We start from the raw sequence: 12,823 nt of genomic DNA, 5'->3' as shown, positions 1-12,823 counted from the left end.
GAGTTGCTGATATTTGTTTATCCTATACACTGAAAACTGCTAATGCTCTACATAGTTTAACATAAGGGGTTTTTCTTCTAATCTGCTATCTAGTGATCAGATCCTCGGCACTCTACCTCCTATGAACAGCTCAGGGATGGGAAGTAGGTAACAAGTTATTCCAGGTGGTGATAGCACACTCCATATCGGATGTCACAGTATTTTTTTCTCGCGACTTGTATCGCCAACATGCCATTTGTCAACTTAATTTGTCCAATTCAAAAATCTTTGTGCAATTCATTGTATAGAAATCTCAGAGGCAACGAATCAATAATAATTAAACTTATGCAGTATCTAATTCAAACACAGTTCAATGGTCGTGTTGCTGTCAGGTGTGGATAATAATACGTAACTGTGGGCACCGGATATTTGTGCACATTTCGCAACCAGATTAAGATGAAACATATTACAATCAAATTTATTATCAGGATTACAGAGATCGTTTCGGTAACTTCTCAGAACCCACGAGCATCAGGAAATTCAGGTCCTCAAGATTCTTGAGCATAAGAACTAAAATAGTTTAAGCACCCGGTATGGGTATATACTTCCATAACTTGTTTGTCGATGCATTTTGTCCAGAAAAATCCTCGGCCTTTCAAATCCTGAAAAGTCCGAAGAGGTCTACAAGGGCCTTAGACCATTTCGATTTATAGGGTCCCACTCTTTCAAGAATAGCTTTTTGACCTAAAACTTTCTTATCCACATCAGGTAAAATAAAGGAAACATCTATGACACCACACCCCTTCAAAAACTGATAGTAATCGATATTGATCCAGTTATGCCCTTAATGTTAGAAAAAAAAGCCGAGCATTAACGTTTTGAAAACGATAGCTAATTTATATAATAAATTGGTGCAAATAATGCAAAGAATGAAACAAGCCTTCAGGGCATCATACCGTGACTTAATTCAGAGCAGAGGACTGTTCATCATTAACAAAGCAGCTGAGATGTTCACAACACCCAACAATTTCTCTTCGTATTTCACAACATAAACTCACTTTAATGCATTCACTTAAATCAAGACTAAGAAACTGTCCTTTTTGCCACGCTTGACATGCGAGTTCAGTACCTCACACACCTAGATTGTTTCGCAGTATTTCCATTTCCAAGAATGTATTAGCAAATAAACGGAATAAGAAAAATGTTTGACTCCAACCATACGATACAATTCCAAATGGTGACTTCTGCAGAAGAACCTCTCCAGATGCGTTTACCATTTTCATAATTTGCAACAGATGATATCAACTCAGGCTAGGTTATCTAGATATATGGAGCTAAGACAGGCAAGTTGCCTGGGTGAATGTTTCACGTTAAGTGTTATGTCTTGTTTTTGTGAAGGTAAGACCTTTATATACACCTATGGATATATAGCATTCAACATCAACATCGTTCGTAACAAGCATTCGAAATTCAGTATATTTAAATATATATTACTATTATTCAATCCAAAGTAAACAGTCAAAAAAAAAAAAAATAGGAAATAGGGAACCGATAGTAGAAAAAAAAAGCTCTCAAACTGAAACCATCGGAAAATGGGCGCTCGTAGCGGAGTTTAGCCCAAATTCGTCACATAACCACACTGGATGTGTGATGAATCGCGCAGTCCACGCGCAGCTGTTTCAATTATAAAGCTGTTGACTGTTATTTGCGCATAAATAACAGTCGCACTTTAACCTCAGCATCCTGTAGCCTTCAGTGCTTGCCCATCCTCTTTAAGCAACGTTAGTGTCGTGAAGTTCTGAAATGTAAATATCGGTAAATTCTTTAAAATTCCCTAAACACGATATTCGTAATGATTCTAAAAGTCATCTTAAGGAAATTAAGGTGAATACTATAGTCTACGAATAAACAAGGCTAGATCAAGTGATTCATGAAACATACTTCAGCAACAGTTGGATGAATACCGATCAATCGATCAAAATCGGCTTTTTTCGCATCAAATTTCAAAGCGATTGCAAAGCCTTGTGTTATTTCACCCGCGTTTGGTGCGAGGATATGAAAACCAAGAACCAAGTCCTGGAATTTAACAAAGTGAAACCATGCCAGTAAAAACATATAAAATCGAGGAACTGTACTTTCCACGCACCTTGAACTCGAACTACAACAAAGAGTAATTACTTGTTCCTTCTTCAGACAGATCAGTTTGCAGTAACAGTGCGTTTTTTCCTTTCGTTCCGTCACCGCGTACTCAAGAGGAATGAACATGTTGTGATACACATTGATATTTTCTTTTCCATACCTAAAAAATTCGAAATGCACAGAGCTTATAAGAGGTTTGAATGAAACCAATGGAAACGTTTCCGCAACCAACACAAGCAAATTAAAATCTAGTTATAGTGATCTGAAATTCAGAACTCTAAACCAAAATTACTTTTGTGCCCGACCTATTCATATATAAAGTTGAACCGCAAAAAAATCACTTTTGGATAGCAGCATCCTCAGATAATCCACATGAACCATATTCCAACGGTGTAAATACTGTTGTTGGTACTTTGCCATATTCGGTTAGCTCAGAATTTCCAGTAAAGAGGCGTCGCATTAGAACTTTACCTGCTTGTATTGCAACAGGTGTAAGTTCCGGAGAGCCATGTAGCACATCACCAATGGCATACACATAAGGACAACTAACACTCTGCTCTCTTCTTCCAATTATTTTACCAAACTCTGTACAGTCTACACCGACCAGATCCAAACCAAGATCACCTGTCATAGCATCACGTCCTATTGCCATCAAGACCTGTTGAAAGAACAATCACACTCTGTTCGCATACCATAAAAAATATACCGGACTGTAGAAAGGAAATCACTCAACGACAGAAACAAATAGGAAACATACTGTATTAAATTCTTCCGCAACTTCCTCTTTCGTTCCATCTTCACGTTCCTGAACAGTATGAACTCTAATCAATCCTGGTTCATTGTTGGTTGGCTCCTTGAGTTTTTCGTATTTAATAGGTATATACCTTAAATATTTTAATATTTAATAGTTATATACCTTATATACCCCTGGTATATACCTTAAAAAGGAAGAGACACACATTACAATAACCACTGAATTTCTTTGAGTTCCATTTTCCGCACAACTAACTCCTCTAGCAAACATTTTGCTCTTTACTGCGTGCACAAAAAAATTTTGCACGAACTCTGAAACGTTCAGCACAGAGCACTGAAATATGAAACACGACATTACAGTAAAAGTTTTTTGATCGAAGACAGTCGTCAGTGTATTACAATCTCCAGTGCAAGAGCTAGTGAAAATCTAGAAAATGGTGTATAAAAAATTCCCCGCATTACTTCATTGTAATGTAGCAAAAAAACAAACGGAACAAATTTGACGCCATGCTCTATCATATGTTTCTTAATGCGCTCTGCCATATCCTGATCCAAACCACGCAATAAAATTGACCTAACCATAACCTGAAATCCCTTCCAGTATGAGAAACAATAAAGCCTGAACCAGAAGAAAACATCAGTGAATAACAGTCCTGAGAATAGAGACTTCATAGCAGAAGTCAACTTGCAAACAAAAAATCATGGCGCTCACATCTGGATACAGGATTTCTTATGAAGAGTTTACAGAGTTAAATTTCTCAGCAGTAATTGTGTATCGAAGCAGAAAAGGAAGTGGCAAAATAAAAAGAAACTCTTTAAAAGAGAAATCTCGGAAATAATATTTTAAGTTAAAGCAAAATATATTGCAAAAGCTAATCCTTTAATAAAACTAACCGTTACGTCATTACCAATACCTCTCAAAAATCCAGCACACTCCAGCGAAACATATGATGCACCAACGCAAAGGGTTTTGCCCGGATTATAGGGGAGTGAAAACAAATCGTCACTGCAATGAAAATATAAATTCCGAATAAGTTAAGCCAAATGAATTCAAGTTGAGTCACATATACACAGTATATGGATATACCTGCTAATGCAGCATTCCAGTACTCCTGGAACATCAGGAAAGCGTGGTCTTAATCCGACAGCGATCAAAAACCTGTCAGCAGTGACTTTTTCAACTTTCCCTTTTTTGTTTTTGACACTTAGTTCATGTGAACCAGTAAAAGTAGCGTACGAGTTCATATAAGTCACCTGAAATAAAATCTAATCTATATAACTACGTTTTTCTTTGCAGGACATACCATAATCCTTGATCATAGGTCCCATTTAAATATATGGTGCTAAGCAACTTTACTGACTGCTATAACGCCTGCTACTTCCGGGGAGAATTCTTACTCTACTTCGAAAAGTAAACCATAATAAAGCAAGAAGCCAAGCTTTTTACTTCAAATTGCATCGCACAACAGTTGCATTATTTATAATACTGCGGAGCATATATTTAAAAGAAAAACTTATACTGAAAAAAAATTTGTATTAGTTATATTTCTTTATATTAAAAAGGAAATTTTTATAATAAAAAGGAAAAATAACGGACTGATCTTTCTCTCAATTGAACTCGGTATGCCCAATTCAACGAAGTAATATGATTTTGTATAGCGTTTTTTAGTTGATGCCAGTTCAGTTTTATTGCACCTTCAGGTATTTCCCAACCAAACTTCTTAGCATCTTCTGCAACTATTTAGTCACTGAAGAACTGACGATCAAATAAAAAAGCTGAAGTATAGGAAACGACAGTATACAAAGAACTCACCGATATATTCGCCCAAAAGTGCAGCTTGGTGCATCAGTTTCTTCGGTATACAGCCCACATTAACACAAGTTCCACCCAAACCCCAAGTTGTTCCCATTGTTGATGGCTTGACGAAATCCAAACAAACCACTTTTTTACCTAGACGAACAGCCTCCTAGAATGGGAAGTGAACAAGAATGCCTAAATACAAAATTTGCAATATTTTTAGGCAACAATTAGACCTAACCTTTGCAGCTGCTAGACCACCAGAACCGCCTCCAACAACAGCAAGATCATACTGATGTTCCTTCAACCATTCATTCAACGAACCATTTTCCTCCAGTTGATAAAGTTCTTTAAAGCTACCACAACAGTTTCCCTAAAACGCGAAAAAGAATGAACCGACCGTAAATATAAGTGCCTTTTACTAACAATCCCTATACATGTAGCCACCTTTTCAATTTTAAACTGTGATTTACTGAACCCTGATAAACTAAGAAAACTAAATAGTGAATTGGAAAAGGTTCAACGGCTATACCTTTTTTTCAAGGTCCTTTTTACAGTCGTTTCGACATGTAGTTGCAAACTAGCAAAGACAACAAACAATAAATAAGCAATCCCAGTAAACTGCAAACAATCCTAGCGTAATGTATACAAACACACCTTAACAAAAATAAGCGGCATTGATGGCCATCCAACTATTTCTAGTACGCTCTTAACAGCATCGTTACTCACACGTACTGTATTCACCGTTTCACCATACTTTGAAAATAAATTTACAACCTGAAATAGATCGCCGAGAAATCGAGCGTAAAGCGCAAAATAACTCCTCGAATGGAAACACTCCCCTTTAGGTGCGCACTTCAGAGTGGATAAATTTTCACTTCTATCTCAGCTAGCTGAGCTCACCTCTCACCTTTGTGATGTCCGAGTTATAATCAGTATAAGCTAGCAGAACCCGCTCTTCACAGGCTGATTTGAAAACAGCACTAGCTGCTGCCCCACTGATAACAAGATTAGAAGTTGGAGGCATCGATAGTTCCCTTGCCGATCTATTTTCACGTCGGCTTCTTTTATCTGAAATGTTACACAAAAAAGATGTTGTAAAGTATTTTAAGCTCCAAAAAGAGGGAAGTTTTGGGATCTTACTTTTCTGTAATACCAATTCCTTGATATGAGATTACCTTAAATCACAAAAAAATTGTGAGAAACTGGTTATTTTCAAGTAGGAAGAGGAATTTATGGAGTTTTTGGAACTCGAATTATGTACCTATAACCTCTTCCTTACATATAAAAAAACTCCCCAAAATTTACAATTTTGGTAAATGTCCTTAAAAGACATCTACAAGCTTCTCTAAAACGAGATTCCTGAGCTCAACGACAACGTGCCAGAGAATCCTGAAACAGAAAACACAAAGTGCAAGGTGGTCTCCTGACGGTTATTCATCAGCTTTGGCAAATTGTATAATTCAAATCAAAGCATATGCAACCATCCATCATATAATTTCGAAAATACAACAAGTCTTAAGACATGGCCAAAATGACCTGTGGCATTTGGACGCAGAAGATATGCCTGGGCATTACGGAAGATGCCCAAAAACAGTAAACCAACAGACAGCATGTCCCGTTTATGTCTGGATACACACAGCTGTGTACCTCTTCAGTCCGCACTCAACTCCAGCTGGAAGTGATTTAACGTTAACAGTTACTGATGGAAATATCGCACTGTCTTAACCAGTGCAAAATGACAAGTTGAAAATTCGAAACACGCAAAATACGCACAACAAGATGGAAGTTGAGACTCTTTATAGTTGAATCACTGTGTAGTAAGTCCATCAATTTAAGAAACAAGAAACTTGTGCATAAATGTATTGAACTATAATATCACGAGCCTATAGGTTTCCATATAAATCAACCCCTCCATATCAAGTTATACTTTCGAAGTATTTAATTTTCTACCACAAGTTAGCCCTGCTAATTATCAGCATCTTCCACAAAAGAAAACAAAACAGTGGGTCGATAGAGCAGTCGTATTTCGGCTACCTGTTAAAAGTTATCGAAGAAGACCAACTGGCAACATGATTTAAAGGAAGTAATTCCGTTTATGAAAGTTTAGCCAAGTCCCTCCAGGATGATATTGTACCCGATGAGTCATCATTTCTTTCCACATTAAGAGATGAAGAACCGGAAGGAGTAAAGAATAATACGGAAATCATATCCGCAATACCACAAATGCAGCGATATTCCTTGTGCATGAATTTCAATGAATTTTAGGAATGCCCTACGAATATGAGCGGAAGAAAACACTGAACTTCCTTCACCGTTCGAATGCCATTCCAGAGTGCTTCACCAGTTGGTTTATTGAAATATGTCATACAAAAGATAATAACTTTTTGCAATAAAATCCCAGTAACATTGAAATTCATTTAGCGAACTACAGATACAAGGAGTTAATAACTATGACGTGCCTCCATTTCATCACCGCTGTTCTAGCGATCAGTGCTCAGGACGAACAAACAATGAAATTCGGAGTCACGTCCATCACTCTGATTCATCAATCATATGCGTTTTTTGTATTCGTTGCGAAAATTCCCTTGAACCATAGTGCTATAATTGTCTACTGCAGCATAATACCTTGACAGATTCCCCAAACGAACTGCTCGTCCAGAAATAACGCGAGGTGAAATTGTGTCACAACTGAGTAGTGCTTGCTTCACTTCGGAGCATAGAGTTGACGTGTGTTAGTTACGCATGTCCTGCGTGTGGTGTACAAAATGGATCAAATCAAACCCAATCACTATCACGCTAACTTTCCACTTCCTTTTTAAACATTCTATTTTAATTCCACATAAAAAACTGGTAGCTTCCTCACTAACAGTGTTACACCGAGAAATATCGATTTTTTCTACTTCACACAATCCGGGTTCTTGTAAGGAATGACTAGTATTATTTAGATTTTTTGAGTCATTTTTTTATTTGAGTCGAAAGAATTCACTGCAGTCCCTCAAAAATTTCTAATAATAAAATACTCGTAAAAAAAGAAAAAAACCCTTCCATTCGCATGCATGCCTGTACAACGAATGAGAAGTCAACGATTGCTGAGCTATTATACACTTTTTTCCCAACTTTTTCAACGAGAAGCTTTTTCTACACTTCCTAACTTTTTAACAAGAATTTCAGAAATAGTACGTCTCTCTTTCTCCTTCCACAATCAAAAAATCAGAACAGTGTACAGACTACTGGAACGTCTTAACATATACATTTATATATGGTTGTCCTTTCCAAAATTACTTCTGAATATTTCTTCCATCTTTCGTGCGAGTTTTCTCTCAAAAAGTTCACTCTTTCATACAATAACACTTCAGAGAAGTCATACAGATTACTTTAATTGTATACGAACTACTTACAAGCAATTCCAATAACCTGATCCTATATATAGGAATAATTTGTTTTTAAACTGATAACCTGGTGTTGATTTGTAAATACCGGAAATGTGTACTCCTGAATTCGGTTGATATGAGACATCGTTGTGATCAACATTCTGGGGACATGTTATGCATCTGCAGCAACGTATAAAAGCCGCCAGCTTGTTTCGATTGAAACCAGCTTAATATATTATAGCACTATTAACAAGAACATTTTTTAATGGTATTTGTACGCCATGTGAAGACACGTTGCACGACGTCATGTAACTTGCATAACTTTGTCAAATCAAATGTTTAAGCAAAATGTTTCAGAAAGTTAAAAAAACAACACTCAATAACCTTTTTCACTAAGTATGGCGTCTAAATAAATCCGAATTAGATTTTTAAAGTTTCTTTTTTACAAACACAAACCTAATTAAACGTGAAATTCATCAGTATAGTTTGTATTAACTGATCATCCGATCAGTTACACTCTAATTTATATGTTATATTAGCAAAACAATTTGCAGCACTGTTTAGCGAACGATGGTTTTTCCAATGTGGAGGAAATTCGCAGTTTTTATCATTCCTCTACTAAGTACATACAGTATTGAAAACAATTAAGAAAATTCAAATTTGTCAAGTTAGCCCTCACTAAACTGATGACTGAAAGGGGGTTCTCAGTTACAGAGAACAGAGATACCATGGTGTATTATGATCTGGTGAAACTTTGATATTTTCTTCCTCTGATGAAAGGAATTCTGCAGGTGGACCTATTTTCCATTCCTAACAATAATTAATTATAATTCGTGAAAGAACAATTCTGTTTTGAATCGTTCTTTGGCGGTAATTACCACCCTAAGCAACTCTTCCGACTCATTAATTTACAAGCAAAAATGAAGTCAGCTAATGCAATACGCCAGCATTTTTACGACGAATCAGTGTATTACCCATCATATGTATCACCCAACAGTCAACATCACAGATCAATTTCTGAAAACTTGATTTAATATGTGCCAAAATTAACTTCACGATTATGGGTCCTACAGTTTTCATTTTGACCCCTTATACCACCTAGGGAAGTTATCAACTTCTCAAGAAGCGCGGGTACGTTGGACATTATTCGCTCATAATCTAGAAATAATAAATGTATAGAGGGTGGGCGGGACATGTCTAATTATCTGAACAGTACCAACTAAAATATAATCTGGAAAAAAAAGAAAAAAAAACTGCCCCGAACCTGAAAGTTTTTCTTAACGATAGGAAAAAAGAAAATTAATTGTTGCTCATTCGCAACAATCAATGTTACTTTTAGAATTAGAAATGTCAATTGCCCTTTAACTTTACACCTTCATTCCTCCTTCTTACTCCCCACCGACCACTTCTAGAAAAGTACACAATCATAGAAGAGGTATGTCCAATATTCTAGTTATTTGCTCACTTCCAGCAATGGAAAAACAAAAAACAATTCACTTGCCACAGATTAAATAGCATTTAAAGGGAAAATAATTCAATAAAGAAGTTAACCTGATATATGGCACCATGCAGATATTTCTTATTTCCAAAATTCCGGAAAACTGGTAAGTAGAAAGGGTTCCGGAAAATTGGTAAGTGAAAGAGTGTAACGGAAAAAATGATCTCTTGGAATGATAGACATGAAATGGAATGACGTATTCATTGATAAGAAACTTTCATTAACATTTAAAAAGCGATAATAACTCTTGAAATAACTTTTTGTTAGAAACCAATTATTGAGAAAAAGGCGAATCCAAATTTACGATGCGTACGTCATTGTTTTATTTGTTTAAAATGTTTGCGTATTGGTGTTCAAGAGGAGCCGAAACAGAAAGAAAAGTGTGGGAATGACAGATATTATTTTCTGTGAAAACTGGGGAAAAAGTATATACCCATGACTTGATTTTGTTTCTTATCGTAAATTGCAAAGAAATGATTAACATCAATGAAACGAATTTAGTCTATCTTACAGCATAAACATTAGTAACAAATGGTTAATGGTAACAGAACGAAACCATTAGTATTGCACCATCATTATCAAAAAGAAACTACACGCTGGATATGATGAAATCTACAAGTCCTTTTTTTTTTGTTTCTATACTAGGGAAATGTATGTTATGATTACCAGGAATATTCGATAATTTGGTGTAGCGCATCCTCCGATAATAGCGAAATGGGATTTGGATACATCCAAGAGATTTAATTTTCTGTCAGCTGTCAAATTAGAATTTAATCTACTCACCGGAGTTATTTTCGGAAGCCACAGGCAATCGGAAATTGTTATAATCTGAACTGTATAACAGTTGATATTTTAAAAATATCAGAAGAAAAAACGATCGTGTTCGGAGGTTGCTAACGACGTTTAACTTGAGCATATGTCAATATGAACCATTTATATGAGTTTATACTTAAAAGATGTGAGAAAAAACAATAATCGGGTGGGGAACTATAAGCAACCAAACTCAGTTTAAAATTAAAACTTACTTAATGGTTGCTCCGAATACATCCTGGAAGTGGAAACGATTAAAAAATGGCTTTTGATTCTTCGAGATTTTTTGACTTCTTCCAGAATTTTTACATTAACTCCACCTCGCATCGTATACCACGAAGTGAGACAGCGTATATGCATTCTTGAGTACCACATCTTCAAAATATTAAGAGTTTAAATGATCTTCCAATACCACATTTTGAGTTCATACACCTGATTCAAACGAAGCTAAACAGTTTACGCATCGTAACAGATTAAGAATTTTCACACTGCCCTAAAGTACACAATACATGCTAGGAATTTGAAATGAAATTTGACATGTTTTTGCTTAAAATCTAGAATGAGATTGAACAACTAAAACTATGAGACAGTGATAACATTAATAAAACAACAATAACATATAACAATAGCATTACTGATTGTCCAGTTACATTGTCGCTAAATTAAAGCAGACTTTAAGGAAAACTCGAATAACTAAAAATTTTTTGGGAGTGCTGTGGAAGAGAAAAAAAAATGTGGAAGAACTTCAACGGAATGACATGCACAGCGGCACAATAAAAAATTTTATATTTAAGCGCATAAAAACTCTCGAAATAGTTTAACGTGATAAGTTTTAATATTTCACGATAGAGTCGGGACGTTTCATGACAAAAATTAAGGAATCGAAGCAATGCAGAGTATATAATTAGATCCGATCAGCTCCCAGTTCCGATCCATTAGTAGATACTCGATTGGACTTTGAGAAAACGTGACCACCGCTGAATGAAATCACTGTTTGCTGAAATTTGTAAGAAAAATCTACTAAACCTGTAAAAAAATACCCACCTTTCATATTTGCTTGTTTTATTTCTAATGAATCGTTAATCACCACTTCAATACCACTACTTTTCAGTTCTGCCACAATAAAATAACGCTGTAACCAGCTATATAAATAGTTTCCAATCAACACAGCACCATCTGTTGAAAGATGTTATTACGATGTAAACTCAACCTGGAAATAAATCGTACATCGACACAGGAAAAGTAACTAAAAGCCGGCAAGAAATACTTTTTAGACCCTAAAAAAAGCCGAGAAAACAATGTTGTAGGTTAACCTATCACAACTGAACAGTCATCGACACATCAACAACTTGATTAAACAGAATGCTTCAACAACCAGCATCACATACCATTTCCAAGAATTTTATATAAAACACTCATCAAGGAAGCAAAAATTACTCGCGACACCACTGAATAAACGGTAATCCGTCTTAATACTAAGCTTATCTATTCCAGAGAAATAAAGAGACTGCTAATTGATATCAACCCAGACAATCCTCTGATGCAGATATCAACGAGTTAAAAAATACATTATCTTCCATAAAAGCATAACGAGGATGTCTTTATATCACAAAAAAAAGTATAATGCTTTATTTATAAGCCCAACAAACAAACGGAGATCATACTGCTGAATAAACAACACATAATATTAAACAATACATAAATCACTTGCTAGTTGCTTCTTGTATCTAATAATTCCTTGTAGATCTTTCGTTCTACTTCCCTCTGCATCGCCTTTCCAGTTTTAAACTTTCCCAGGAGTAACGCTTGCATCATAACACAAGCAGGGATAATTAAACACTGAAGTGAAACAAATCACTATAAAAAGTTGATAGCAAACCCGATATTCATCATTACCTCAGAAAAAATTCACAAAATACTTACAAAAAAGAGGAAAAAAAAATGCAATGACAAAATAAGTGATAAAAAAACGGAGCCTACTGTAGAGAAGAAATCCATAACTTCTATTAAGTTATAAACTTCATTGACACTGTAGTCCTTTCTTTCAAAAAACAACAGAACACATGTTGATCATCTAAGTCCATACATCTATTATTAATGTAGCGCAATGGACTGAGATGACAAGAACAGTTATTGTGCCATAAATAAACATCAATTCGCACAGAAAATATAAAGAAAAACAGATGATATCAGTGCTAAATGAACTGCGTAGTGCGTAATGCGGGAAAAAATTTGGAGATATTGCAAAGAAATTGTGAGCAATATTTTAAGGAAAGAAATGTCGGCATTCTCGAACAGAAAGACGTTCTTGGACAGTGTTTGGACTGCACTGCATATGACAGAGCATGGGCTAAAATAAGCAGCAATCTTAATTCAGACACTGCATAATTTTATTTTACTGGGGCGACAAAAAATGAGCAAACAAATCGCATAAACAACAAAAAGAAAGAAATATGAAGAATAACAGGCACA

At 35.6% G+C, this 12,823-nt stretch overlaps 1 protein-coding gene across 2 annotated transcripts; it reads right to left on the bottom strand.

The window, feature by feature from the left end:
- Positions 1 to 1,515: 1,515 nt before the first annotated feature.
- On the bottom strand, positions 1,516 to 11,468 carry LOAG_02317. Of its 2 annotated transcripts, XM_020445970.1 has the most exons (15): positions 11,396 to 11,468; positions 10,567 to 10,726; positions 5,580 to 5,740; positions 5,327 to 5,446; positions 4,911 to 5,042; positions 4,685 to 4,838; positions 4,469 to 4,602; positions 3,959 to 4,125; positions 3,766 to 3,877; positions 3,362 to 3,456; positions 2,876 to 3,002; positions 2,460 to 2,776; positions 2,158 to 2,278; positions 1,921 to 2,055; positions 1,516 to 1,777 (listed from the first exon to the last, which is right to left on the bottom strand). In XM_020445970.1, exons 2-15 carry the CDS (start codon positions 10,724 to 10,726, stop codon positions 1,715 to 1,717), a joined length of 1,998 nt encoding a protein of 665 aa, XP_020303630.1. In that variant the 5' UTR covers positions 11,396 to 11,468; the 3' UTR covers positions 1,516 to 1,714. The 2 variants fall into 2 exon arrangements, with proteins under 2 accessions (XP_020303630.1, XP_020306713.1); XM_020445971.1 differs by lacking the exons at positions 10,567 to 10,726; positions 11,396 to 11,468 and having other exon boundaries at positions 5,580 to 6,352.
- Between the last annotated feature and the right edge of the window lie 1,355 nt (positions 11,469 to 12,823).

The sequence above is a fragment of the Loa loa genome (genome assembly GCF_000183805.2).
Source record: "Loa loa unplaced genomic scaffold supercont3.37, whole genome shotgun sequence".
NCBI lineage: Eukaryota > Metazoa > Nematoda > Chromadorea > Rhabditida > Onchocercidae > Loa > Loa loa.
The sequence above is the reverse complement of the archived record's forward strand: the minus strand, read 5'-3'. Positions and strand labels throughout refer to the sequence as shown.